Source organism: Eimeria tenella, genomic scaffold, assembly GCF_000499545.2.
Source record: "Eimeria tenella Houghton genomic scaffold, Eth_scaff17, whole genome shotgun sequence".
Taxonomy (NCBI): Eukaryota; Apicomplexa; class Conoidasida; order Eucoccidiorida; family Eimeriidae; genus Eimeria; species Eimeria tenella.
The window spans coordinates 380,572-403,665 of NW_013541545.1; the positions used below are offsets into that span (position 1 = coordinate 380,572).

Genomic DNA, 23,094 nt, shown 5'->3' on the forward strand with positions numbered 1-23,094 from the left:
CTACCTGATGAGCTGCTCTTCGCGCCAGGCTCATATGACCCCTAATCCGGCCACCTGACCGAAAACTAATAATACGCGATCCTGTTGCATTCTACCCATCACATTCTAGTATATTTCTGGAGAGCTCTCGCTATTGTAGTCTGGACTTGGCGTGAGTGCTGCTCCTTCCTCCTGAGAAATCACCCAAATACACAGTCACTCACGGTTCCACTGCCAGTCTACGCCCTTTGATTTATCGGGAAAAGCAGATTGTAAATCATGAAATGAAGGCGGGCGGACTCCCCTATACCACGAAAAGTTCCTAAAAAGCCCTCCAAAACGTTTTGGTGAACAGCTTACAGAAATAGGTTGCATGCCCACGCCACTTGAGTGGCCCGCGCTGCTCGCCTTTTTCAGTGGCTGCAATGCGACGTTCTCCGGGGCACCACCGGCACCTCCAGCTGAAGCAGCAACAAAATGACATTCACCCACGGAATGCCGCCAGCAGCAAATCGAAACCCTACGCATAGGCCTCAGAACGTTGCAGAGAAACGCCCTTGAGAGGCCAAAGAAATAATCTTCCAACCACCAAGCTGGCACTCGATTCTTTAGTGTCAAACTTAGAATGCGTTATCGTACGAAAGTGGAGTCCCACGAACAAAACAGTGACACAAGGCTTTGAATGAGTGAACCTATTGGGTCTGTACAAGTGTGCATGAGATCCACGCATCAACGACTACTCCACTTGAGCCCCAAAAGAAGGAAAATGCCATTTAGTCAACTTACTTGCCGCACCCTCCACGTCACGCTGTTGCCTGTTAAAACCCTCGTCTAAGGCTTCCTCCTGTGGTACAAGACTAGGGCGGCTGCTGGTTCGCGATGCAGGCCTGCTGACACTGGGCCCACTTATGCGAGGAGATTCTGTCGGGGCGCTGTTCTCAAAGCCACCGCGGACGCTGCATCTGCGCCCAAGCGCGCGATGTAGACCAATAATGGACCCCCGTCGAGAGACTCTTCCGCGAATGTCTTGTCTGCTGCGAGCCCAAAATCGAGGACGTGAAGGAATTTAAGATTCACTTCTGCTTCAGTAAACGCAGCTAGAATTCAGTTTCAGATGGGATGTGTCAGTGCGAAATAACCTATTGAAGTAAGTTGGCCGGGTTACCTAGAATCGTCTCGCCGTGGTACTGGTGCTGCAACTCCTTGAGGGGGCAGCACAGCCCCGTCGGGTTGAGCTATCGCATCCTCATCGGTCGCTTCACCTCTGAAGGAGCATGTGACACGCCAATATGCACACGAGAACAATCCTACGCAATCCTCCGGCCGGGGTTTTCCCAGTAACAGTGACTACGTAACGTTGTATATGGAAACGGAGATCGCGCTATAACCCTAACCGGAAGGCGAGTTGCTGTGGAAGCAACTACTACTTACGCGGGATGGATGATGTACGAATCCACTGTCTTGTTGATGACACACACGCTCTTGTTGAATCGGAATTGGAACTTTCTGCAGTTCAATAAACCACATGAACAGTTAGTAAAAAGACAGCTCAACTGTAGGCTTAGTGTGCGCTAGAAGGCTGGCCGAAACCCTTCACTGAGAAAAACATTCAAAAATGTAAATACTGCGTATCTTTAACTGGAGCAACACGATGCAGGGTATTCTATACATGCCACGAGGAAACGCCTGAGGCTGCTTCGCATGGCGGCAGAATCAACGACTACGACGAACCCAGGGAAATGCTTTAACAGGAAGTCTCGGAGAATCGCACTGACATTGACCTTCCCAGGCTGACCGTTGCTTTCCATCATGTTGCCCGTGAGAACGTCCATTCCCCACAAGTCGTACCTGTTTGCAAAAGAGAAGCTTCAGCCCTTACCCTCCCTAAGAGACGTAAGCACGTCAGTCCCGCATTCATGCAGGAGACAACTGCTTCACTTATTCCATCTTTCAATGTCAAAAGGCACGCTGTAGTCCATCACTCTGCACTTTTCCTAGAAATGCTTACCGCAGCCTCCCAGATCCAATCACCCCGCCAACACAAGTCCCATAGTGCAAGCCTGCAGGAAAGAGTCGCGATACGCAATAGGAAGCGGCTTTGGGACAGTGAACGGGCACCTACTGGAGCTTCCCAACAATCATGGCAGCTTACCAATGCGCATATTCAGACTGGGAATGTTCAGTCTTTCGCGAACTTCTTGGATGTTGGTGATCATGGACTGAGCCATAGTTAGCACCAAACCAGTGCCCTCCACGGGGTCGTAGTCCTGCAAACCTCCACAATGCGAACTGCGTCCGCAGGCAACCTATTACTATTACTCACTATGAATGTAGAAAAGGCTACTGCAGAAGCAAAGATATCGTGTGCTCGCTTCTGCAAAAAGCTAACCAACTACTGTATACAACAGAAGTGGAAGCGACACCACGGTAACTACCCGTTAAACAGCCCTAAGCGTACTTTATCTGCAGCAACACAAACTGCGAAGCGATTCGCTCTGCCGAGCATACCGGAAAAACCACAAGGAAACAACCGGTTGATTGCATGCCCACCTCGTTATCTTCCGTCACTGGTTCGCTGACTGCTACGTACGCGTCACCAATAGTGCACAGCTTGTACAGCTTGTACTTGGTGCTGTCACGGTCAAACTTAGCAAAGAGCTTCTGTAGCATCGTCACCACCTGGAAAAGTATACAACCGGTCAGCCACAAATATACGAGTCAGCCTCACTGCCAGATTCCATGGGTAGTTCCAAACTAGACTCGAGAGCCACCACAGCAGTTCCCGTAGTTCGATTTTGCCTGTGCAGGATGCAACTATGCGGCAGAGACGACACAAGTGAAAAAAAGCGTCCTACTTCGCAGGCGTCGACATTCTTCGCCCAACTCGTGAAGCCGCAAATATCAGCAAACAAGAATGTCATTCTGTCATGCGTGTAGGCAAGCCGAAGCTTATCCTGCTGGAACTCCTCCAGTACCTGCGTTTCAAACGCATTCCACTTTAAGCCACACTTGGTGTGCTACTAATTGCGACAGCTCGTCATGAGCACAACTGGTGACTATCGGTGCAAAAGGCCACGGGTCCCACTTGTTTTGGCAACATGTCGTTAAGGAGTTGCGTTGCTCGTCCCTCCGTCGTCTTCGCGTGCTCATTAACGTAAAAGGTTAGCCTATCAATATATTCCTTCCAATAGGCGCTAACCTGCACGCAAAAACAGCTCGTGGAAGCGTGTGCGGCATGCAGCCCAGTGTGAAGTAAAGTGGCCACAGGGACAAACTGTCGGTCTTGCTAGCGCACGAAGAATCACTCACCAAATTGAAAAAAACGTAGCACGGGAAGTTAACGACCATCCTAGTATGACAAAACAGCCGAACACACAGTTACACAAGTGATATTTCAATCTGGAAGTACACGGCCGCTGACAGAAAGCTACGGCGTTGCATAGACGGGTTCTAAGCGAGGTCAGTTAATATAGACAGCTGCCGGGACACAAATCGTGCTGGAACATACCCTATGGTGTTAGACGTAGAAACAGCTGCAGTGAGGATGAAGGTCAAGCACGTGGTGAGAAGCAAGATGTCGAAGAGAATACAGTTTTGGAAAAGAAGTCCCGTGTTGTGGTGTAGAATAACGACGTAAAAGAAAAGTTCAACGCTATCCGCAACTAACCAGAAAGATGCACCTCTCTGCCCTGGGACTTCCACTGTTACGGTAAGTGAGGATGGTTCTGGAGAACTACTTTCTGCTCCCAGCCGCCGCCATATGAGTGGCGCTTCGTCAGTCGGCGACGAAGTCTGGCACACTCCGGTCGGGCAGTTTTCCTTGTAAGTCAATCCTGAACGTGGAGATTTTCCTGTCAGGAAGGCAACAGGTGACTGCTGGGCGACATTGCTAGGCATTCGCACGCTGCTGATACCACCTATGTACGTCAGCATGTCCGTCCCCAGAGCCGATGTCTCAAGGGCAACCCCTGGAGACAGCACTGAAGCAGCAGTTCCACTTGAAAAGCTAGTGGCCGACTGCCGAGTTGTTGTTTCAGTACTCCAACTGTTGCTCAGGGCGAACACGCAGGCCGCAGAAATGAATAGAATGTTTAGCAAAAATACCATCCAACGGATTTCGAGCCGCGACGCTACCTGTAAAAGCCAGTAGCCCGCATATACAATGCATTTGAACTGGCCTGCATTCCATTCTATGCATGTGAATACCATGATTCGCAGAAATTTCCTGTTACGCTTTCACGGAACACGCAACCTTGTGATGATGATGAGAGCAGGTGACGCAGGATGCAAAGCCCACCTCGCCCCTATTACGGTAGTGGAAGAGAATCCATAGAAGGAAGGCAACGCAAGTATACGTGGCGCGGACTCCCCAATACAGTCGCGATGACACCTTAATTGTGTACTTGACGCCGTCAACTACTTCAGTGTAATTCCACGGCAGGCAGAGCCGCACCAGCGTCTGGACGGCAAAAGCAACTAGGAAAATGATGATAGCCTGCTCAATAGTGTTGATATTGGATTTATTGTTGTAAAAGTGTGTCCTGTACCGAGCCTCCAAATTCTTGTCCTTAAACTTCATCAGTAACAAGCTTTCTCGCGACGCGCCAATGCGCGCATCCCTGGCCTCTGAAAAATTAACGCGTAGAAGGTACGTACAGACTCCGTTACACTGTAGAGGAAGACGGATAGAAGCACCATGCCCGCTGGATACAACATCTCAAGCTGCAAGATCTCCTCCACGAAGTCTTCTACACTCACCAAAGTTATCTTCATCATCGATTCCTATGTCTGCAGCGTGTTCTTCTTCTTTTCTGAGGGCAGATGTACCGGAAAAAAGTCCTGAAGCCCTGAGATTTGATCGAGGTAGGCAGACGAGCAACAAGAACTCTGGTAAGCTGTGCCAAGTCCTAAAAGGCTAATGCGTTCCTTACCCGGTGTTTCCTAACACCTTAAGGAGCACGGAAATCTTGGCGTGAGCTTCTGTTCCAATATGAGCGAACAGATCGTTCGCTGCTCGCCACATGCCGAGAGAACGTTGGCCTGATGAATCCTGGGTTGTGAGGGAAGGCTCTGCAGCCAGAAAAAACAGGCCGCAATCAACAGAAAAGGAAGGCTCCCCCTGTCAACAAAATCCACTATTTGTAAAGAGCTGGAAACAAGTAGGGTGGCTTTGCGTGTTTTCCTGAACTGTGTGAAGTAGCAGTATGTAGCCTCACCTGTGACATCAGTTCTACTGTTCCGCATTTCAAGAGCTCGACTCTCGCTGACCGCACGTTTCGCAACCGTTTGGCGGGGAGACTGGCGAGTACTGCTGCTAATGGATCTACCAATGCGGGAGCTATTGCGGATATCAGCAGTGTGAGAAGCAGCATAGCGAAACTGCGGTAGGGAGGCTACGTTGGTGCTCAAGCAGTTGCTGCCGACGCTCATGTCTTCCTGGGAGGACCACACGGAACTGGATCCCTGGTGAAGCTGTTCACGCAGGATTTGCGCGTGAACTTGACGGGCAATTTCTTGCCTCTTCAGCTCGGAAGATTCCCTAACGGCTGTCTGCAGACCGTCACGAGCGAAGGCCAGAACACGGGAGACACTCTCCTGCCGCGCGTATGCTCGAGTAAGCTGCTGTGGAGTCATGCTAATGGCTCCTGCCTCGGAGCTGGACATAGTTGAGTAGCTGCGCTGGCCCCTGGAAAGTGAACGCTCGAGAGAATGAATGGAAGGCGTCCGCGGACTTGACCCCTCCGGAGGAGATATCGATTCGGAGAGTGAGGAACGCGAAGTCAACCCAGGTGTCAAACGCGGAGTTGATGGAATCGACTGCGCCACCGATCCTGGGAACTCCTGCGTGTGCTGCCTTTCACGCGAAAAGGACGCGACGCTGGGTATAATGGCCTCATTCGACGGTGGACCAACGTTAGTTGCCCCAGGCTGTACACACAGAAATAAACCGTGCACAAACCACTGGGACTGGCAACCATAGTCACGTGCTGATGCTGGCGTAGTAGACAAAAAAGCGACAGTAAGGCAGTCTCTTGCACTAAAACGACGTACCCACACGGTTGGAATCCTTTCCCCACCAACTGTTGAGCAGAAAAAGCACAGCAAATCACAGGGGCTCTCTCAATCTACTTCAACTGCGCAAAAATGCTGGCCTGATTAGTCCAGATAACTTCGGATTCACTATATTAGAAAGGATGTACACAATTATCAAGAAAGACTCTGCAGATACACTAGCTGCTACAACATGAAAACGCACGTGACGCCGAGCCCTGCCCGAAGGGATTGAGAGCGCCGTCTTTGCTGCCTAATGGCCCCGAAAGTGAGCGCTCGTCCTCGCCGAAATTGGGGTAAGATGAGCCTGGTAAAGCACAGCGAAACGCGACCCTCTAAAGCATGAATGAAAAGCAATGCGCCGCAGCTCGACCACACAGTAACGGGTCCGTCACTGCTTCACAAGGGGCAGATACTTGTTTCAATTACCCTTCAAACACAACATGCTTAAGTGGTGACACTACCACCTCACACACACGAGCTGCTGATCCCTAAAGTCCGACTCCGTTGAGAAGAATCACAGAAGTCTTACCCATTACTCGTACGAGCAGGAATGTATTCATGTCGCCCTTTCCCTTCACCGGCGTCTTTCGCGCCTCATAAAAGAGTGTAGTATCATCCTTTACAAGGTCGTACGTGCTCTCACTGATGTGGATGTAATCCGGCTGACCAGTAGTTTTCATACGGCTCGCTGTGCATCAGCCCCAACAATGATTCAAAAAATGCCCTTCAAAGTGTGAGGAAGTATTCGCTCCTATTTGCTTGCAAAAGTTAAAAGCTGAAGTGCGTCATACAGGTGGCACTCAGTATTTAGCGGAAGGCATCACTGCATTCCTTGTAAAAACCATGCCTAAAAATTGAAGCGTGATGGCACGTATATTCCACAATCTTCTATCCCTTGAACCCCCAAACGCTTCGGGATTGCAGTTCCTCGGCTTACCCGTGTTGACTGTGTCACCGAAGAGCGCATATTGAGGCTTCTTGGCTCCAACGACTCCGCTGATGACGCGACCTTGATGCATTCGAAACAAAGCACGTGCCAATTCCAAATCGTTTCGGATCTTGAAGATCTTACGCAAGCAAGGAGCGCAGGACTCGGTTAACTCAGAGTAACTGGGGTGGCATGGCAGATCCGACCACCTACCTGAGTTGATCCCGATTTTGACACGAATGCGTTGTGGCCGGGAGCTCAACACCGTCCTCAATGTTGCCGTCTTCTGTCGTGTCATTACTGAGCTACTCATCCGCGCAGCAGCATGTGCCTCTAAAAAAGCACACCATAACTCGGCAAGGTCTTGAATGTCAGCAACGAGCCACATAAGCAGCCTTCCAATAAGCTAATTCACTCCACGCGATTCGCGCATCGGTCCACATGCGTGACTAGCACGCCAGCTTACGCTCTTCGTCGTTTGTGCCCACAGCATTTGCGAGGTCGCGGGTCACTTCATAGCGGATCTGAGCTGCGACTTCTAACATCGCCAGTGCCATGCTGAAACACAATGCCACGAAAGCTTAGTCTCGTCGGTAGGCGAAACTCATCTGATCTCAGATTGCTTTCTAGCCCATTAGATCTACCAGCTTTGTCGACATCTCTGCAGAATTTAACAGCTGCCAGGCCCAACATGTGGAATTATCCAACTAAATCTTGAGGAAAGTAATTCAAAGTGCAGAACGTACTCCAGCGCATCCCCTGCATCTGTTTGAGACGTATCAGACTCGCTTCCCTTCCCTGGCTGGAGTCCAGCGGCTGGTGAAGCACACAAGCAAGGATTCATCAGATGCCTACATATAAAGTCGAGCCTCCAAACACAATTGTGTCTAGAATCGCTATGCCACGCTGCTGCAGCTTCCTAGGTATACTTTAAAAAGCAATGACGCATGAATCGCACCTGCAAGGTAAGTTTCGAAGACCGTCTCAATCTTTGTGCAACCAAACTGCTCTGCACTTTTGTCAAAGCAAAGAAAAAGGGAGTCCAACACCTGAGTACATGACGACCGCTGTGATCCGAGCTCTAAAATGGTACCTTGAAGACAGAGTATTTCGTCATGCCGCGCTCTGGAACCGTATTCGTTATGCACGTGGGCTCACTTCAACAAGACGAGTAGGTTCGATGGATGCAACTACTTGCTGGAACTCATAGACGTCGCAAAAGACTACTGATACAGTTCCGCGGTCTTCTGCCTCCAAAGTAGACGGAATGCTGAGCCGCGCATACGCCAAATGCACAGTGTACAACTGCCTGGACTCTGACGCGCCCCCAAAGCAGAGAGTTTCCCGTTCATGCAATGAAGGCAAGGCTTTGCGGTCACGCTACAAAAACGAATTCACGAAGCGGGCGCAGCTGACGATAGATACCAAAAAATGCCATACCCATCTTCATTCAAAGGCGCGTTGATCATCTGATCAACAACAAAAGGTGGAAGCATGGTGTTCAAAATTTCTCGCTGTTTTCGCCTGCTCGCCTCCACGCTGTAATCCAGCAAAAATGACTTTCGCTGGTTGTACTCAAGGCGATACCCGACAAACCCTGACACGGAATACAGCTAAAAGTCAAATACATTCATTCACAACGCGTTCAGTGTTGCTCGTGGCCTTTCAAGGCATTCGGTGTAAGGAGGAAGTACGTCTCTGGAACAAAGAGAAGGTGCAAGCCTCACCAACAAAAACGATGGAACCAAGGAAAAGCGGCAGGTGGTCATAGAGGTCCGAAAGAGAAAGGTAACTCTGACTCTGTCCAATGATATATCTACACCAAGCCAATGCGCAACATGTATGGAATTTTGCGACAAGATCCGACAGGAGTCCCCCAGAACAATACGCGATGATGTTAAACGGAACATGGTTCCCAATGAGTCCCCAACTTTAAGACCACAGGGCATGCCAGATAAGAAGTGGAAATTATTCATCAGGGTAGATCAAAGGCAATGCAGAGTCTCTCTGGTTTCTTCGTCAACAGCACGCAGCCAAAGTTCTCTAGGCAAAAAGCTTCCTGCGTAAAGAAGCAAACCCACCTAATGGTAAAGGCGAGGACGAAGAAGATGTTCCACATCACAGCTTGCAAGAATGAAATGCGCAGTATGACAAATGTAAACACAGGAAATAACAGTGAGCTCAATATGCCGTCCATTTTCTGCAGCACAGATAAAACACAAGCCCCCACAGAAACCCCGGCTTTACCTCCGTACAGCTGCACGCTACCAAATTTCCATGAATCGTGATAGTATACGGCTGCTATAACTCGTGATCGGATGAGGGCTTGGAAACAAATAAGCACCAAAAGCTGTTGACTCACCGCAGCTGCGTACAGGGTCACATGCTCAGCCAGCATGAGAAAGATGACTGAGCTTAAGACGAAGGAAAAATGATCCATGAAGAACTGGCCAAACGTAGACAGGGTTGCACCGAGCAGCCCTAAAACTACTATGACTGTCGGAATGCACATCCACGCTGCAGAGAACCAGAACGAAATCAAACCGTCTCTGCTTGAAGATACCTGCTGCCATCGCCTGATACTGCATAGTTTCAACTTTCAATAAAACTTTCCCAGAAATGCACAACGCCGCATTCGAACAGAGCAATTATACAGTAATGGAAGTAGCATACGTGTAACCCGCTTCTCCGTTCCCCAATACGCGTCGATAAAATATTCAGCAAGAAAGGCAACAATGCGGTAAAGACCCAAAAACACAAAGATGACGCGGTACCTGAAAAGCGCAACGCAGTGACTTCAATTTTTTTTTGTTGCCGAGGACGCCCAAGCAGACCAAGTGCCACTTGCAACAGAGAAATTGATACATCCACAGCATCTCGCTACAAACCACCGGCCAAAATGCGTAGAATGCAATATTGCCACTTGGCTTGGGAGAGAAAGTACCAAGGGACAAGACGCTTGACAAACGACTTCTTCTGGTGGATCTGGTAGTCTGCTTCCAGCTGCATGTCCTTGAATTTGAGAGAAAAGCGATTAATCAGATGTGAAACTTTTACCTGAACACGGCAACTCAAATCCTGAACTAAGGTATACCGGGCACTCTAAGCCGGAACGAAGAGGCTGTGTGCGCTCACCAGCTTGACTCGGTCTCGATGCTTATCCCCTTCAAAAGACACTCCAGAAGAGTTTGAATCCATTGAGACGTCGTCCTGATATGAAACCGCAGAAGAATTCCTCACGCGAACACTCGCCATTCCGCAGCACAATTACGCTCTTGTCCAAAGCACTTCGGTATGGACAACGGTTTCGTAGATAAACTCACTGCAGCGCCTCCCCCTCTTCCATGTGAGCCTCCACCGTCTTTCTCTGAGCACCACCGCATACGGGATACGCGCTGGGGCAGCGATTTCATTTGTGCAGAATTCCAACCCAGTGAGCAGCACGGAAGGCTACAAGCGCAGCAGCAACTGCTGGGCCCACCAACATGGCTCACCTTGAGCTCCTAAGTCTTTCTCCTTCTTATCGCCACCATAAGTGACGAAGTTCTCGTTCACGCGGAACCTCCTGGGGGGTGGTAACTTGGTGGACACTTCGCTGTGACGTAGAGGATTGAATTTGTCCCGGAGAAAGGCGAGAATACGACGGTCCACCAGCTGGTGTACGGGTCCCGGAGCTGGTAGACAAGCTCCAAAGCCGCACACCCACAACAGTCTCTTCACGGCCGATAGCAAGCTGCTTGTTCCACAGAAAGGCCCGTACTCGTCCTGACCACCTGTGACACAGACAGTAAATAAAAAAAAAGCTGCCGCAAACTCTCAACAATTGTCAAAAGCCGATGGGTGGCACTATTCTCACGGCTCCTTATTATCACCGGGAAGAAGCCGAAGACGAGGCTCCCCGAAAGGTAAGCCAGTGACCCGTCGTCTTTTGTCATGCTCGACTTGTCGTTGTGCCAGCCATTGCTTCACGTTGTTCCTGCCAGCCAACATGCAGGAACAGACTACACCCATTGGCCAACTGAACCAGCCAAGTCCCCGTACAAAAGGCGCAAGCTCGAGGGCAAACGCTCAAGAGAAGACAAATTAATGCGCTAAGCAGTGACCTACGCAATATTGTGGAAAAGGGACGACTTGACACCCGCTAACAAGACCTGCAGCATTATGCCTGAAGTCCACGCACAAACGTGCATTCCAAGCTCGCCGCCATTAATCTCCGTAGTCTGTTTCATGTGTTAGAAGTGTACAAGATGACAGAGGTGGCGACGTTCCATTAATAACGCATTAAAACATTGTTTGCGTACCAACGCCAATCCAAAGCAATACGACAAAATACAGTAGTGGCCAGGCGAAAACTTCGGATGCAACTCCCAACATGCCTCGCGATGGCCATCCAATGGCAGAGTAGACGTACAAAACTGCATGTAGAACACACAAAACGTGAAAAAAGTGACGGCCGATGCGAGCGTGACGTGCATTCAAAAGGCTTGTTACTGGACGTTTACCCACGCGAATCGTCTACGCCCGTGAATGCTAGAGTCAAAAATCCGCCAAGCCCTCACCAGGGATATATATTAGTGTGCACAGGCCGACGGTAGTTAATATAAAGGTCGGAGTCCACAAGTGTGTCTCCATCAACCTGATTCAAACAAACGTAAGAAGGTACTTTTATGTCCCCATTGAAATTTACGAGCACGAAAAGATGTTTACTGATGAATTGCAGGCACAAGCAGGAAGCTAGGGAACAGCTGGAGCACCGTGTCGGCGTCCCCACTGGGTGCATGTGCACTGGGTGCATGTGCATTAAGAATTATGCTGCGCCCTGCACGCATGCACGGCAGAGTGCCTCAATTACATGCGCAAATTGCTTTGAATTATCAGGCCGAAGAGCAGTATAGCACCAAATGAAAAAAACCCCATTGTTTGGCCGCCTGGGATTGCATTCGAGTCCATCCATGCTGCCTACATTGAAATGTGAGAACACAAAAATGCGACATTGGGCGACACAGATAAAACATATGCCAATGCGAGTATCCCTCCCGCGCAAGCCGCCCTGGGATTGCGCTCTTTCTTGGCACACATGGCAACATGCTCTGCAGCGAATTGCGGTAATATTTAATCCCATTTAGCCATCTTTCACATACGAAGCAGCAGCACCTACACACCTGCAATATGTAATAAGTCAGCAAAGAGTAAATTATTCCCTCAACGGTCCAAAAGCTAAAAGTAAACCCGTTGAAGTATAGACGGCGCCTTCCCTACAAACACACAAATGCACCGACACAATCACCTGAAGACGCTCAGTTGTCAAATGCAGCAATATCGAGCTAAACAAAGGATCATAAAACACTCTGCAAGCGTACAAGCTGGGCGGCAATTGGGTATGCGCCATACAGCGTTAACAGTTCATGCCGGCGCATGGTTTTCGTTTGGTCCTTACCAAAGTATAAAGAACAGGGATTGAGGGTAGTAAGTGCTCCGGCAGGTCTTGTTCCGAAAATGAATAAACAATCGCTGGCAAAACTGTCCAGAGGAAGTTCGCCAGCATATAGAGTACCGGGTCGAAGAGCTGAGAAGGCACACCAAGCAGACGCCAAATAATCGCGTGAAGTGGCAGCCTGCTCTTACGGGCGACTGTCCTGAATATTCGAAACTCGCGCAGTTACTGACAGTCTGCGTACCTCCACAGCGGACCAGAATGCACTGGGCTGGAACAAGAACACTGCAGCGCAAGCGATAAACGCAATAGTTCTCTCTACGCATCTCTAAGGTAAATCCGCATTTCCCATGGCCGATCCATGATAGACTGATGCTGACTTGGAAAACGGCGAGTGCATCCGTTGACGCAAACAAAATACGTATTATTGGTTGGAAGAAGGGAAGATGAAACCAGTTGCAACTGATAAAACGGACCCGGAAAAGATAGCAAAATGCTCTTGAAAAACGTCCACAGAATGACCTTAGAGATTCGCAAAAAATTGAGACGCCCATGAACAAAGAGGAGCCTCTGCAAGAACCTGCCAGACGAAAAACCGCAGAAAAATTCAGCGCAGTCACATCAAGCTTCGAAGAAGCTGCCAGCGCATCCAGTTCTCTGCCAATGGACATCAGGGATTAGGAATAACGAATTTGCACCACGAGTTATGACGGGCAAAATGCCACATACCTGAATTCGGAGATGGCAAAGTCCGCAAAGCCTGCCACTGACGTGCCTCGTTCTGTGCGGATAGCCACGCCCACACTAGCCTCCTGGAGCATTGGCACGTCATTGCTCCCGTCACCTACGAAGAAGAAGACGGAAGCTCCCCACAAGGAACACCTTCTAGCTCGACACTTTCTAGCTCGCCTTGGTAAGTTGAAACACGAATTCAGAGGCAGGCAGAAGCGTACCAATGGCCAAAGTAATCGGTTGCGGTGTTAATCGCTTCTTCACTAGCCGAACCTGCGCCACCCGCCAGCCAAATTTCCGGTATTACAAGCATGCACACAATCGCTTGATCCTTCTAACTGTATTAAAATCGGACCCTCTAATGTAGCCACACTGAAAAGAACGGAAAATTACCATGTCTGCTTTCTGAGTCGGTGTCACACGCGCCGCCACCACGACGTCACAACAGCATGCCATGTTTAGGAAGCAGGTCTGAGGGTAATCAGCAACGCATATCCCAAAGTAAACCCGCCCGTCTCTCCCTCTAAAGAATTCAAAATGAACAAAATGTAACAGAGTAGCGGTTACTACATAGGTGCGCACTGTACCTGCAAATCTGGGTGATTCAGGAAGGCCGCTAGATTTGGCCCTGTCACGACAAGGCAAATATGTTCGTCAGCTCGCTTAAGTATCCGCGCCTCTCGAAACATGTCGTAAAGCAACATTCCTTCCCGTTTGGCTCGCTTGCCTGAAGAAAGAATCGAAAAATGTAGTTGCATAGCTTGCATGGTACTCTATCGGGCAGATGACCACAGCTTAGGCGCACTCACCCCCACTTCAAGACTAATGCAGCGGGGAAGAAAGAAACTAACCTCTTGTGGCAAGAGCCGCGTGGAACACCTTCGTATGGCTAGTGAGAAGTCGGCAGCTATGACAAATATGCAAGGCATACTCGACGTCATCACCTGTTAAGGCGCAGTGGTTTAATCGAAGAACAAGTAGGCAACAACGGCATGTGGCTGACGAATCTATATCATTTCAATCAGCCGGGCGAAACTAGCTCTCTCAGTCGACCCAATGCTCAGACGGAAACAAAGTTAGTGTACGTCCGCTAAGAATAGCCGGAACGGGAGACAAATCCTGTCGAACATACCCGTAGCGATCCACACGCGGATGCCGGCTTCCATCATGAGCTCCAGTGTCTCAGGCACATAGGCCTGCAGCTTGTCCCGGACTCCGGTGATGCCAAGGTACTCTAAGTCCCGCTCGAACTGCTCCGCCACCTGCACACAAATTGTCCTGCCCAAAGCAAACCAACATAACCTAAGGCTGCCATTGGTGTTTTCAATGTGAGTCTCTGCGCTATGAGCCTCCAAAATAAGGGCAGCTTGATCCTCCAGCACCCTTACCTGCTCGAGACGCTCTTCTCTGCTGTAAACCGACGAACACGCATCATTGTAGAGGCGTTGATACGCGTCAGTCTCATCCTGACTCATGTACTTACAAGCAAGAACTGTGTAATAAGCAGTGCAAAAGCATAACGCACACCACACAGCACAATGAGAGTGTTTGGAGGGCTGCGCGTCTGAGTCGTGGTTTTGTCATGAGAGTTGGCTCCAACAACTTTCGCTTGAGCTGCCGCAGAGGCTCCTATTTACCCATGGTGCGTAAACCTTGAAGCGAGAAGACCTTCAGATGCTGCTCAACTAGCTCAACGTCTGCTTCCACACGGCTTTCAGGGGCGGGACAGGGCTTGAAGGGCTCTGCCTGCTCGCTGCTAAAAGCAAAATTTTGGTTCGCTTCACGGGGCGTGTTGTAGGGCACAGAACCTGCAGGAGCTACTCGTGGGAAGTTCTGGCGATCCGCTCCATCTCTCATGGTCGTCGTTGACCTGCTAAAACGCGACTCAGCATACTGTGTGTCCTGCGGGTCTGGACCCCCCTCGTACTTTGCGCCGGTTCTGCTTTCCTGCAGCATGCCGTCGAAGCTCGAAAGCAGTGGCAGCATTGCCGTGTCGGCTCCTGCAATTAGTGAAGAGCCCACAACCGAAAAGCAACCTTGCGAAGAACAAAAAGACATTCTCGTGATCATAAATCTACACGCCACAAGCCCATGCGAAGGCGGGCAGTGCGGAATGGGAGCAAATCGGTAGTTTTGGCCATGTTGTGGAACAGGCGCCGGACAAGTTTCTATCTCTCTTAAGCCAGTTTCGCAGCACGAACAAAACTCCCAATATTCTTAGTCTGAAAAACGCCTACAGCACGGGCTGGATAGCCACAAACATCCGTACCTTTGGCGTACATGATGGCCCCCTCAGTCCATCCAGCAGGGCGCAAGACTATACTCATTCGGCTTCTCTTGGAGGTGAACTCGTTGACGCCGATGACTTGCCAGCTGCGAAACTCGTCGTTTATCTGAAACAATCCTCGCAGCCAGAGCCATGTCATCCACGCGGTCATCAGGAACACACGAAGGCCCTATATCGCCGACTTCGCACGCAACGCAGTCGAGCTGATGCTATAACTAAAATACAGGTTACGGGTACAGGTTGCCTGTGCCTTATCAGTATGAAAAAGGCCCAAACGTGCGAAGCAGACCTGCAGTACAACGGATGCTGGGCCCCTAAAGGCAAGGGAATAACCCATGTGACTTGCAGCTGAAACCAGGCACTCCTCATCCGGCGAGGAGGCCTGGTACTTGATGCTTCGCAGTAGACGCGCTGGGTCCCACGTCTGGGTCCTGCCCGCTCCACCTGCGTGTAGCACGTAGCACGACCACCCAAAGCTCTGCAAGCCACTTCTGAATCCTTTCATTGCGGCAGCTGACATCTATCACAGCCAAGAAGCCCAGGGCTGAAGGCACTAGGGCTGTACGCACTTCTTGATTGCCGCGGGGCTGCACAGGTTTCTTCCTGAGGCCAAGCAACACGAGAAAAAAGGGGAATCGGCAAATCAAGTCACACACGCAAAAGCACGTGCGGCGAATGCAGAAAGCAACTGCCCCCGTCTCTACTTCGCTGGCAAATTTTCTATCGAATTCTCCGTTCGCCGATTCTGAAGTGTACCCTGCTCAGCCTGCAGAACAGCAAACACAGCAGAACTGCTGAAATGGCTCGTTAATTCTTCTAAAATGCTAGGATACGCTGCATATGTCGCCGCCTGATGCTCGAATAGCACGGAAAATGAGAACCCGCAAGACGCCAATGAGGGCCACACCTTGGCAATGAAACGCGCCCAAGAGAAACGAACTCGCCACTTGACTTGCTGTTCATTCCCAATCCTGAGAAGCTCTGACCAGAGTCTTCTAGCCCCGCGTCATCCCTAGTGAGCAAATAACGCCGAGAGAAGCCAAGTACAAAAGCAAACAATGCAACTCACTGGCAGCTCGCGGACATAAACGCACAACTGCATAGCAGCCTGCAGTCTGAAGTACGCGCCGCCTCATCCCCAGCAGCATCGGCACTTGCTAAGCCAAGTGTTCCCTCCTACATCCGTCTGCGTTCCTACCCATCCTTCAGAAAGTTATATTCCTCAGGTATCTCTTTGAAGGACACTCCTGCAAATCAGAATATGTAGAGGAAGTTGCACCACGAATGAGAAAACAAGCGAAGCAGCAGCTCACCAATAGCCGCATTATTCCTGCATGGACTACAACATAGGAGCCGGGTCTAGCCAACCTCGTCCAAGGCTTTTACGCCTTTTCGCCAGCTTCAAGGGCACCTCTGGAGGTGGGTTACTATCGCAAGAATCGCCGCGAGCTAGAGACGGTTGAGGCACGTCCGACGGATCGGACACGCCATTTGCCTCCATGCTGGCCGACGGGAGAGCAGGGCTGGCGTTAAACGAGTTCTGTGCAACCACCATCAAGTATAATAAGCTGCATTCATGAGGTGATATATCAAGAAAAATATGGGCTGCCCCACGACCAGTTTTACAGAAAGAAAGCGAAACGTTTTAGCAGCGCAAGCAGCTAGGCGTACATACGATACACTGTCAAATGCTTGAAGATATCATTTGAATATGAATAAGCTATCTACAAACTAAAAGAAATGCCACAGCAGAGTGATATCTTTGCGTGAGTTCTCTTCCTCAACGCCTCTACCCAAAAGCCAAAACTTACCGAAGGCAAATGCCACAGAGCCCCGCCTGAGGCTGTTCTGTCTTCAGTAGGCTTGGTTCCTATATCCCTCATAGTAACACCACTGGCCCTTGTACTAGGCCTCTGAGTAACCATGGAAATGGGGGCCGCAGTGCCTGCAGAGCGTGCGTAGACGCTTGCCGTTGTGTGGGTCCCGCCGCTGGTAATCCAGCTTTGTACGAATGTCGATGGCAGAAGCGTCTCAACACCTCCAGCCGCGCCCTTGAAGTGTGGCACCACCGTATTACAAAGCGCCATGCACTTGAGGAACTCATTTACGCGGTGACTCCTCTCGTCACAATTGGCCAAATCTTCGAAAATTTGCATATCATAGAAGTCGCAGTTCCGACGGATTTGGCCATCTGACGGGGTTGCTACAAGAAATATCACAAAATATAACCATAAACTCGTAGACGCTCATTCGTTTGGAGGGAAAAAATAAACACTGCCGCCTGCTAACAGCTGCTCGCCGTGTCGCCTTTCTCACCTCGAAAGTGAGTAGGAGGAGTGATGTTATCGTACAGGAAAGGAACTCTCTGCTTTTCGTCCTTCTTGCTGTTTGTCTCCGAAGAATCATCACTAATCCTTTCTGCTGCACGATTGGTGGGGCTCGCTGCAACGGCCTCCCTGCGGGATTGTGACGAGCTATCATCAGAGCTGCACGGTGTGCCCACCCGCCTAAATAACGCCACAGCAGCCAACTCGGCTCGCACTGCCCCAACACATTTAATAAGCGGACTACTATATGCAGTGCTAGCTCAATACCCACGCTCTCCATCTGGTACTTCGCCGGTGAGCACTAAGATGCATGAGATTGTACGACCCACTCGGCTTTATCGCGGCAAGAATCATCAGCATCATCTGCAGATAAGGGCAGACAGAACAAGCACACAGGGGCTGCAAGTCCACTTGCCTATTCCCAGAACAATTAACGACTCTGCGGCTGACAGCAGCATTAAAAAAATTAATAACGGCATTTTCAAGCCATATGCGCCTATGTCAAGAAAGAACCACCCAATTTCGTGTTTGGGGCTTACCCACGGCAAAAGCAATGTTCTTTTTGACCGGTCTCTGGGCCATTCCCCGCAAGCTGTCGTCGACCGGCACAGGCGACTGTGGCGTCTGCATCAAAAGAACAGGCGCTATAGATTTACTAAGCTCAGCGCAACAAAAACTGTTCACACGGGTCCTAAGGCAGAGGATAAGATCCAATGCCACTGAGCCAATACTGACACCAGCTTCGCAACTCTCACTCAAAAATGAACAAGCCGCATGTATGATGTGCTTCTGCCCCAGGAATTGCCCCTCCTATGCAAATGTTAGATCCCCAAAACACCGAAGTTTCCAAGCAGCTCAGAAACTGAGAAGTCGAGCTTTCCCACTTACGGATGCCGAAGACAACCGGGAAGCGCTACTTTGCATTCGGCCCAGCCTAGGACGATAACGGGGACGCGGACCTGCAGGAGGAAGTCGAAATTGATGAAATGTTCAAAGAAGCCCTTGTATCCTTCAGCTGAGAACACTTCTAGAATATGGTGTTCGGTGCGCTGCTATGTGCACCTCCACTCATTAAGAGCTTACTGTTATCCTCTAAGCTTCGAATGCAATTAAGCGGCCCAGAGTCCCACCGGTACTGCAAAACTGACCCACTCCGGCTCACTGTTGGAGAAACTGAACCAAGACGCAAAATGGAAGCAATCAAGAAAGCCACCAGCAGCATGTGCGTGGAATGCTACGGCCCCTCACGTCTGAAAGCAGCACAACGTGAAACATCAGGGAAGCTAGTTGGTTTGCCGAAGACCCACAGACACGAGAAGACGTTTTCTCATCAGAAGAAGAGGCGCTCTGTGGCGTCGGAGGACTTGGGCTGGGCCCATAATCCCCCGGCATGCCGTGGGTCCCCGCAGTTGAGAAGGCCAAGTGGACACCTCCGCCTCCTGTGACGTTTTCCTTGGAGCCACGGTGGCCGCCTCGGCCGTAATGCATGTGGCCTGATGTCCACAGCCCTCGAGCGGACTGATGTCTCCTCGAGCTGGCCGTGCTGTCTGCGCGTGCTGCTCGCAGCTGTTCCACCATCGCCGGCTCCAGCAAATCACTGCGAGACTGGTATTCATCTGACTGCCACAGAGCACCATGGAAATCCGCCATCCCGTAAATCCTGTTGCATACACAGCAGGCACGATACAGTACATGGCATGCATTACTTATCGACAAACTTCAAAGTAGCCTTCAGCCCTGGGGCTCCCAAACCAACCCCGCGCTACAGGCCGTTACAGCCCGCTGGCACAGAGCCAAGCGGCGCAGCCAAAAGCAGGAACTAGGCTGAATGCGCACCTGCCCACAACGCTGCACATAGAGAAAGTCATGTCGTTGCCCGTTAGAGTCCCAGTCTTGTCAATGAAGACAAAATCAACTTGACCCAGGTCTGGAATAATGCTGGGAGTGCTCACCGCTGGCCACGTGCTATCTCCCTTTGCCTCTGCAAAACTGCGCATATTGGGCGAGTTCTGCGTCTCCCCAGTAAAAGGATCTGTGTTCTTGTGTTCTGTTTCATTCCCAATAGTAGGGCTCCGGGTCTCCCTACTCATGGTAGTCTTTCGTCTGGAACAGTCGCCAGAAGCTCCGGGTCCCCATGACTCCGCCGGGCTGGCCAAGTTGTTGGTGCTAGTTTGCGTTGCATTCAGTCCTACCTCCGTACGGCGCGCCTGCATTCGGGCACGACTCTGCGCATGCGCAAGCCCAAAACCGAAGCCGAAAGAGGACCCCAGAGGCTGCTGTGGGGCGCCGACAGTCATCGCCGCGTCTCCTTGAATCAGCCAAGCTTGAATGCAGTACGCGCTGTCCAGAACAAACGGTAAGGAAACCGGAATAACAGCTAGGAAAAGAGTCATGTAACGGATTATGGCAAGCCAAGGATTCTGTAAGGCCTCAGTCGTCCCCAGCAAAAATGCAGTCGAGCTCGGAAATTCATCCCGCCCAATGTTCACCCGTTCGCGATCCTGAGATCCGTAGTCAGCCCGCATGCAACGCGTCCACTTATACACATGCAACAAGTAAGTGCATGATCTCATTCAGTCCTTAATGTAGGCGTGCATTCGCACGTGCACGTCCGGAGCATAAAGCACAAGAGTCTGTGGGCCACTTTCGAAATGTAGCGGCCGCGTGACATTATGAAGGGACGCTCTAAGCCTGTATACGACCAAAAGCACCATCACGGGATCCCCACGAGGTTAGAGTGACGCTGAACGCACCTGAACGCTGGATTTGCTCATGACAGAGATGAGGATGAGCAAAGCAATGATGAAGAAGGACACGATGGTGTAGGAGTTGACCTCACTCTCTATGTGAGCGAATTTAAGGCTGGGGTGCCTGGCGCTGCGAAGAGTCCGAGTGTCGTGGCCGGTGTAGACCACAACACCATACACCCACTCCGTATTTCGAATGTGAGCTCCCCTATGAATGAAATTTGAGAGGTCTAGCGAAGTTGCGCGGGGATGCGCATCAAGTTTGAGGCTACCGCTGAAGCTGTCCATAGAGCTTGTGGGCTTCTCGCAGACAACGCGCCCCCTGATGCCGGCTATGGCCAAAGGGTAGGTCTCCGTGCGTGTCTCCTTAACACCTTGTTTAAACTTGAGGGTCGTCTCCCCGTCCAGTTTAGAGGTTTCCACGTAAGCTATGCCCTCAGGGTTTGAGGTGGCCAGCACCACCACGTCCGCAGGCACTTCCTCGTCATCTGTTAAACGCACTATATTGCCTACACGCAGTGCCTCCCAGTGCACCATCTTCAGCTGAGGCCGTCGACCATCTATGATGGTGCACACGCGACAGTTTCGCCATCTGTCGGTGGCGCGACGTTGCAAATCCAGGAGCATCTCCTTAGCCAGACACAGCCCCAGTGCTGCAAGGTAAGAACGCAAGTATAGAAAAGGCACACAGACTGAATCAGCAGCACAAAAAAATCGCACATGTCTGGAGAGAAAGGACGCTTCCCTGAAGGTGCACGCTGTTGTTCCCTCGCCACGCTGGGGTTCTCCTTCATGGGACAGAAAAGTGCCGTCTGAGACGTACTTAGGACCAAAGGAAGAAAAGTGCTCCACGGAGTGAGAGGATGGAAGCGAGGCAAAGGAATAAACTCTAAGATGAGCACCAATGCCAGCCACCAGTTCGGTAGTCTGTGGAATTGCTTCCACAAGGCCTTGGGCAGAAATGACATAACCTGCACACGACAAGAACAAGGAAGAATAAAACAAGCCATGCATGCGCCTAAAAGCCCAGAACAATCAACTCAGCCTCGAACAAATGTGAACTAAAGCGCTGTCCCTCCTGTATATGCAAAGTTGCTCGCATGCTCTATGGGAACATTACACTCAAATGCAGGTCTCTCTGTATCATTCGTTTTAGGAATCCTGAAACCACCAAATGCCTTGTCAATGCGTAGCAGGAAATGGGCTTCCAACAGCCCACACAGCTGCAGTTCACGCTGGCTGTGAAGCCCCCTCAAGGAAAACTGAGCCGCTAATGTTGGCCTGTTGTGAGCCGGCTGAGTTTCATTCCTCACAGTATATTTGGTAGTGTTGACTGCGTTTCCGGGGAAACGGCGCAGGTCGTCTTTGTCTATTGGATTTATCGTCAACTTGCGGATGCCCCATAACGGCTGCTGCGTCGTGTCTTTGTAGAGTTTCCTCTTCTGCTCCATCAATGCAGTGCGGCCTGCTGCAGCAGCTACACATATACCATAGCATCGCCCAAACGGAAACCCCAGAATAAGCTACAGCTTCCACGTACAGGTCCAAAGGGAAAAACGAATGCCTAGGAGGCAACGATACCGTAGCTGCTCGCTGTCAACGGCATCATAATAGAACACTAGTACCCACGCAAGGACAGCAATCCATAGCTGCTGTTCCATGAGCAGTACCGCTAGCTGTTGTTGCCTTTTGCATACCCCAAGTGGGCACAAAGCTGCACCGATAGCCGAAGAGTAGACAAGCCACAGGCAGGAGGAATTATACAGTCACACACTTACAAGTGAGGACCACTTCCACACAGCGAAGCAACACTGGAAGAAGCGAATGCACCCGTCTTCTCCACACGGCGAAGTCTTCGCTTTAAAATTCACAGAGCACGGCCATGCATGTGCATAGTGAGCGGACTCAACTGCGCTACACGTTCACTAAACGGGAGTCCGCTATGCTCACCGGTGCCCGCAGCCATTCCCAATTTGCCAATGATAGTCTTGGACGCGTGTTTCCGCACAGAACCCGTGATTTCCTCGGAGCTCCCAGAGTGCAAGTGTTGCGGACGGACCCTGCGCCTGCCGTGGCCGCGGCGTGCACTCGGATCATCTGATGCAGGTACTGCAGCGTGAGGACTGTTCTCAGCGTCAGGGCCACCCTCCCATGGGCCCATGCCCGTCGAAATGGGACCACCATGCTTTCTCACTTTGTACTTTGAGCTATGAGCCTTGCTGCGCTTCGTTGGCCGGCGCACTGTGGGTTCGTGAGTGGTAAGCGGTGCCCGCGCTGCGCCGGCAGCTGCCGAGGGAGCCCCTTGCTGACCTTGTGGGCGTCCACTCTGCCCGAAGAGGCCTTCACCACGCTCTGGAGCCCCTGAGGGAGCGCTCCCTGGGTTGTGGAACATCTCCTCTTCTGGTCATGTGGGGGCACAGGTGGGGCCCCTGACACGGAGATGCTCCTATGACTTGCCACGAGTTTCCCGAAGATCTTCGCTTCCTGCACAATTTAGGAAGAGGCGGAGATCTTCAGCGAACAATGATGAGAGTCAATCAGCGCGCAGTGGTGAAGGCCAACACACGGGACCCTGCGTACAACCTTTTTGGGAGCTCCTAAACGCA

The 23,094-nt window shown here is 50.9% G+C and overlaps 2 protein-coding genes across 2 annotated transcripts; both read right to left on the reverse strand.

Moving 5' to 3' along the window:
* Window positions 1-105: 105 nt before the first annotated feature.
* On the reverse strand, window positions 106-15,454 carry ETH_00026685 (adenylate and guanylate cyclase catalytic domain-containing protein, putative; the record flags this gene model as incomplete). Its single annotated transcript, XM_013373758.1, has 53 exons — window positions 106-171; window positions 340-440; window positions 766-1,013; window positions 1,145-1,243; window positions 1,411-1,485; window positions 1,711-1,827; window positions 1,988-2,039; window positions 2,132-2,246; window positions 2,530-2,658; window positions 2,835-2,954; window positions 3,065-3,178; window positions 3,289-3,328; window positions 3,488-4,113; window positions 4,277-4,605; window positions 4,738-4,790; window positions 4,911-5,049; window positions 5,196-5,907; window positions 6,031-6,059; window positions 6,236-6,337; window positions 6,563-6,721; window positions 6,971-7,042; window positions 7,175-7,294; window positions 7,428-7,519; window positions 7,708-7,777; window positions 7,920-8,010; window positions 8,120-8,231; window positions 8,402-8,558; window positions 8,689-8,777; window positions 9,043-9,161; window positions 9,324-9,478; window positions 9,635-9,735; window positions 9,906-10,018; window positions 10,097-10,171; window positions 10,285-10,328; window positions 10,456-10,734; window positions 10,834-10,937; window positions 11,069-11,126; window positions 11,263-11,376; window positions 11,521-11,597; window positions 11,814-11,920; window positions 12,124-12,216; window positions 12,399-12,527; window positions 12,640-12,680; window positions 12,872-12,975; window positions 13,125-13,239; window positions 13,349-13,400; window positions 13,521-13,598; window positions 13,715-13,854; window positions 13,979-14,071; window positions 14,260-14,389; window positions 14,516-14,619; window positions 14,765-15,127; window positions 15,397-15,454. 53 exons carry the CDS (start codon window positions 15,452-15,454, stop codon window positions 106-108), a joined length of 7,074 nt encoding a protein of 2,357 aa, XP_013229212.1.
* A 680-nt stretch (window positions 15,455-16,134) lies between these two features.
* Window positions 16,135-22,880, reverse strand: ETH_00026690 (uncharacterized protein; the record flags this gene model as incomplete). Its single annotated transcript, XM_013373759.1, has 16 exons — window positions 16,135-16,180; window positions 16,322-16,426; window positions 16,613-16,661; window positions 16,783-16,954; window positions 17,226-17,617; window positions 17,731-17,921; window positions 18,071-18,104; window positions 18,281-18,365; window positions 18,630-18,700; window positions 18,825-18,914; window positions 19,049-19,401; window positions 19,578-20,242; window positions 20,495-21,141; window positions 21,312-21,459; window positions 21,802-21,965; window positions 22,439-22,880. 16 exons carry the CDS (start codon window positions 22,878-22,880, stop codon window positions 16,135-16,137), a joined length of 3,654 nt encoding a protein of 1,217 aa, XP_013229213.1.
* Between the last annotated feature and the right edge of the window lie 214 nt (window positions 22,881-23,094).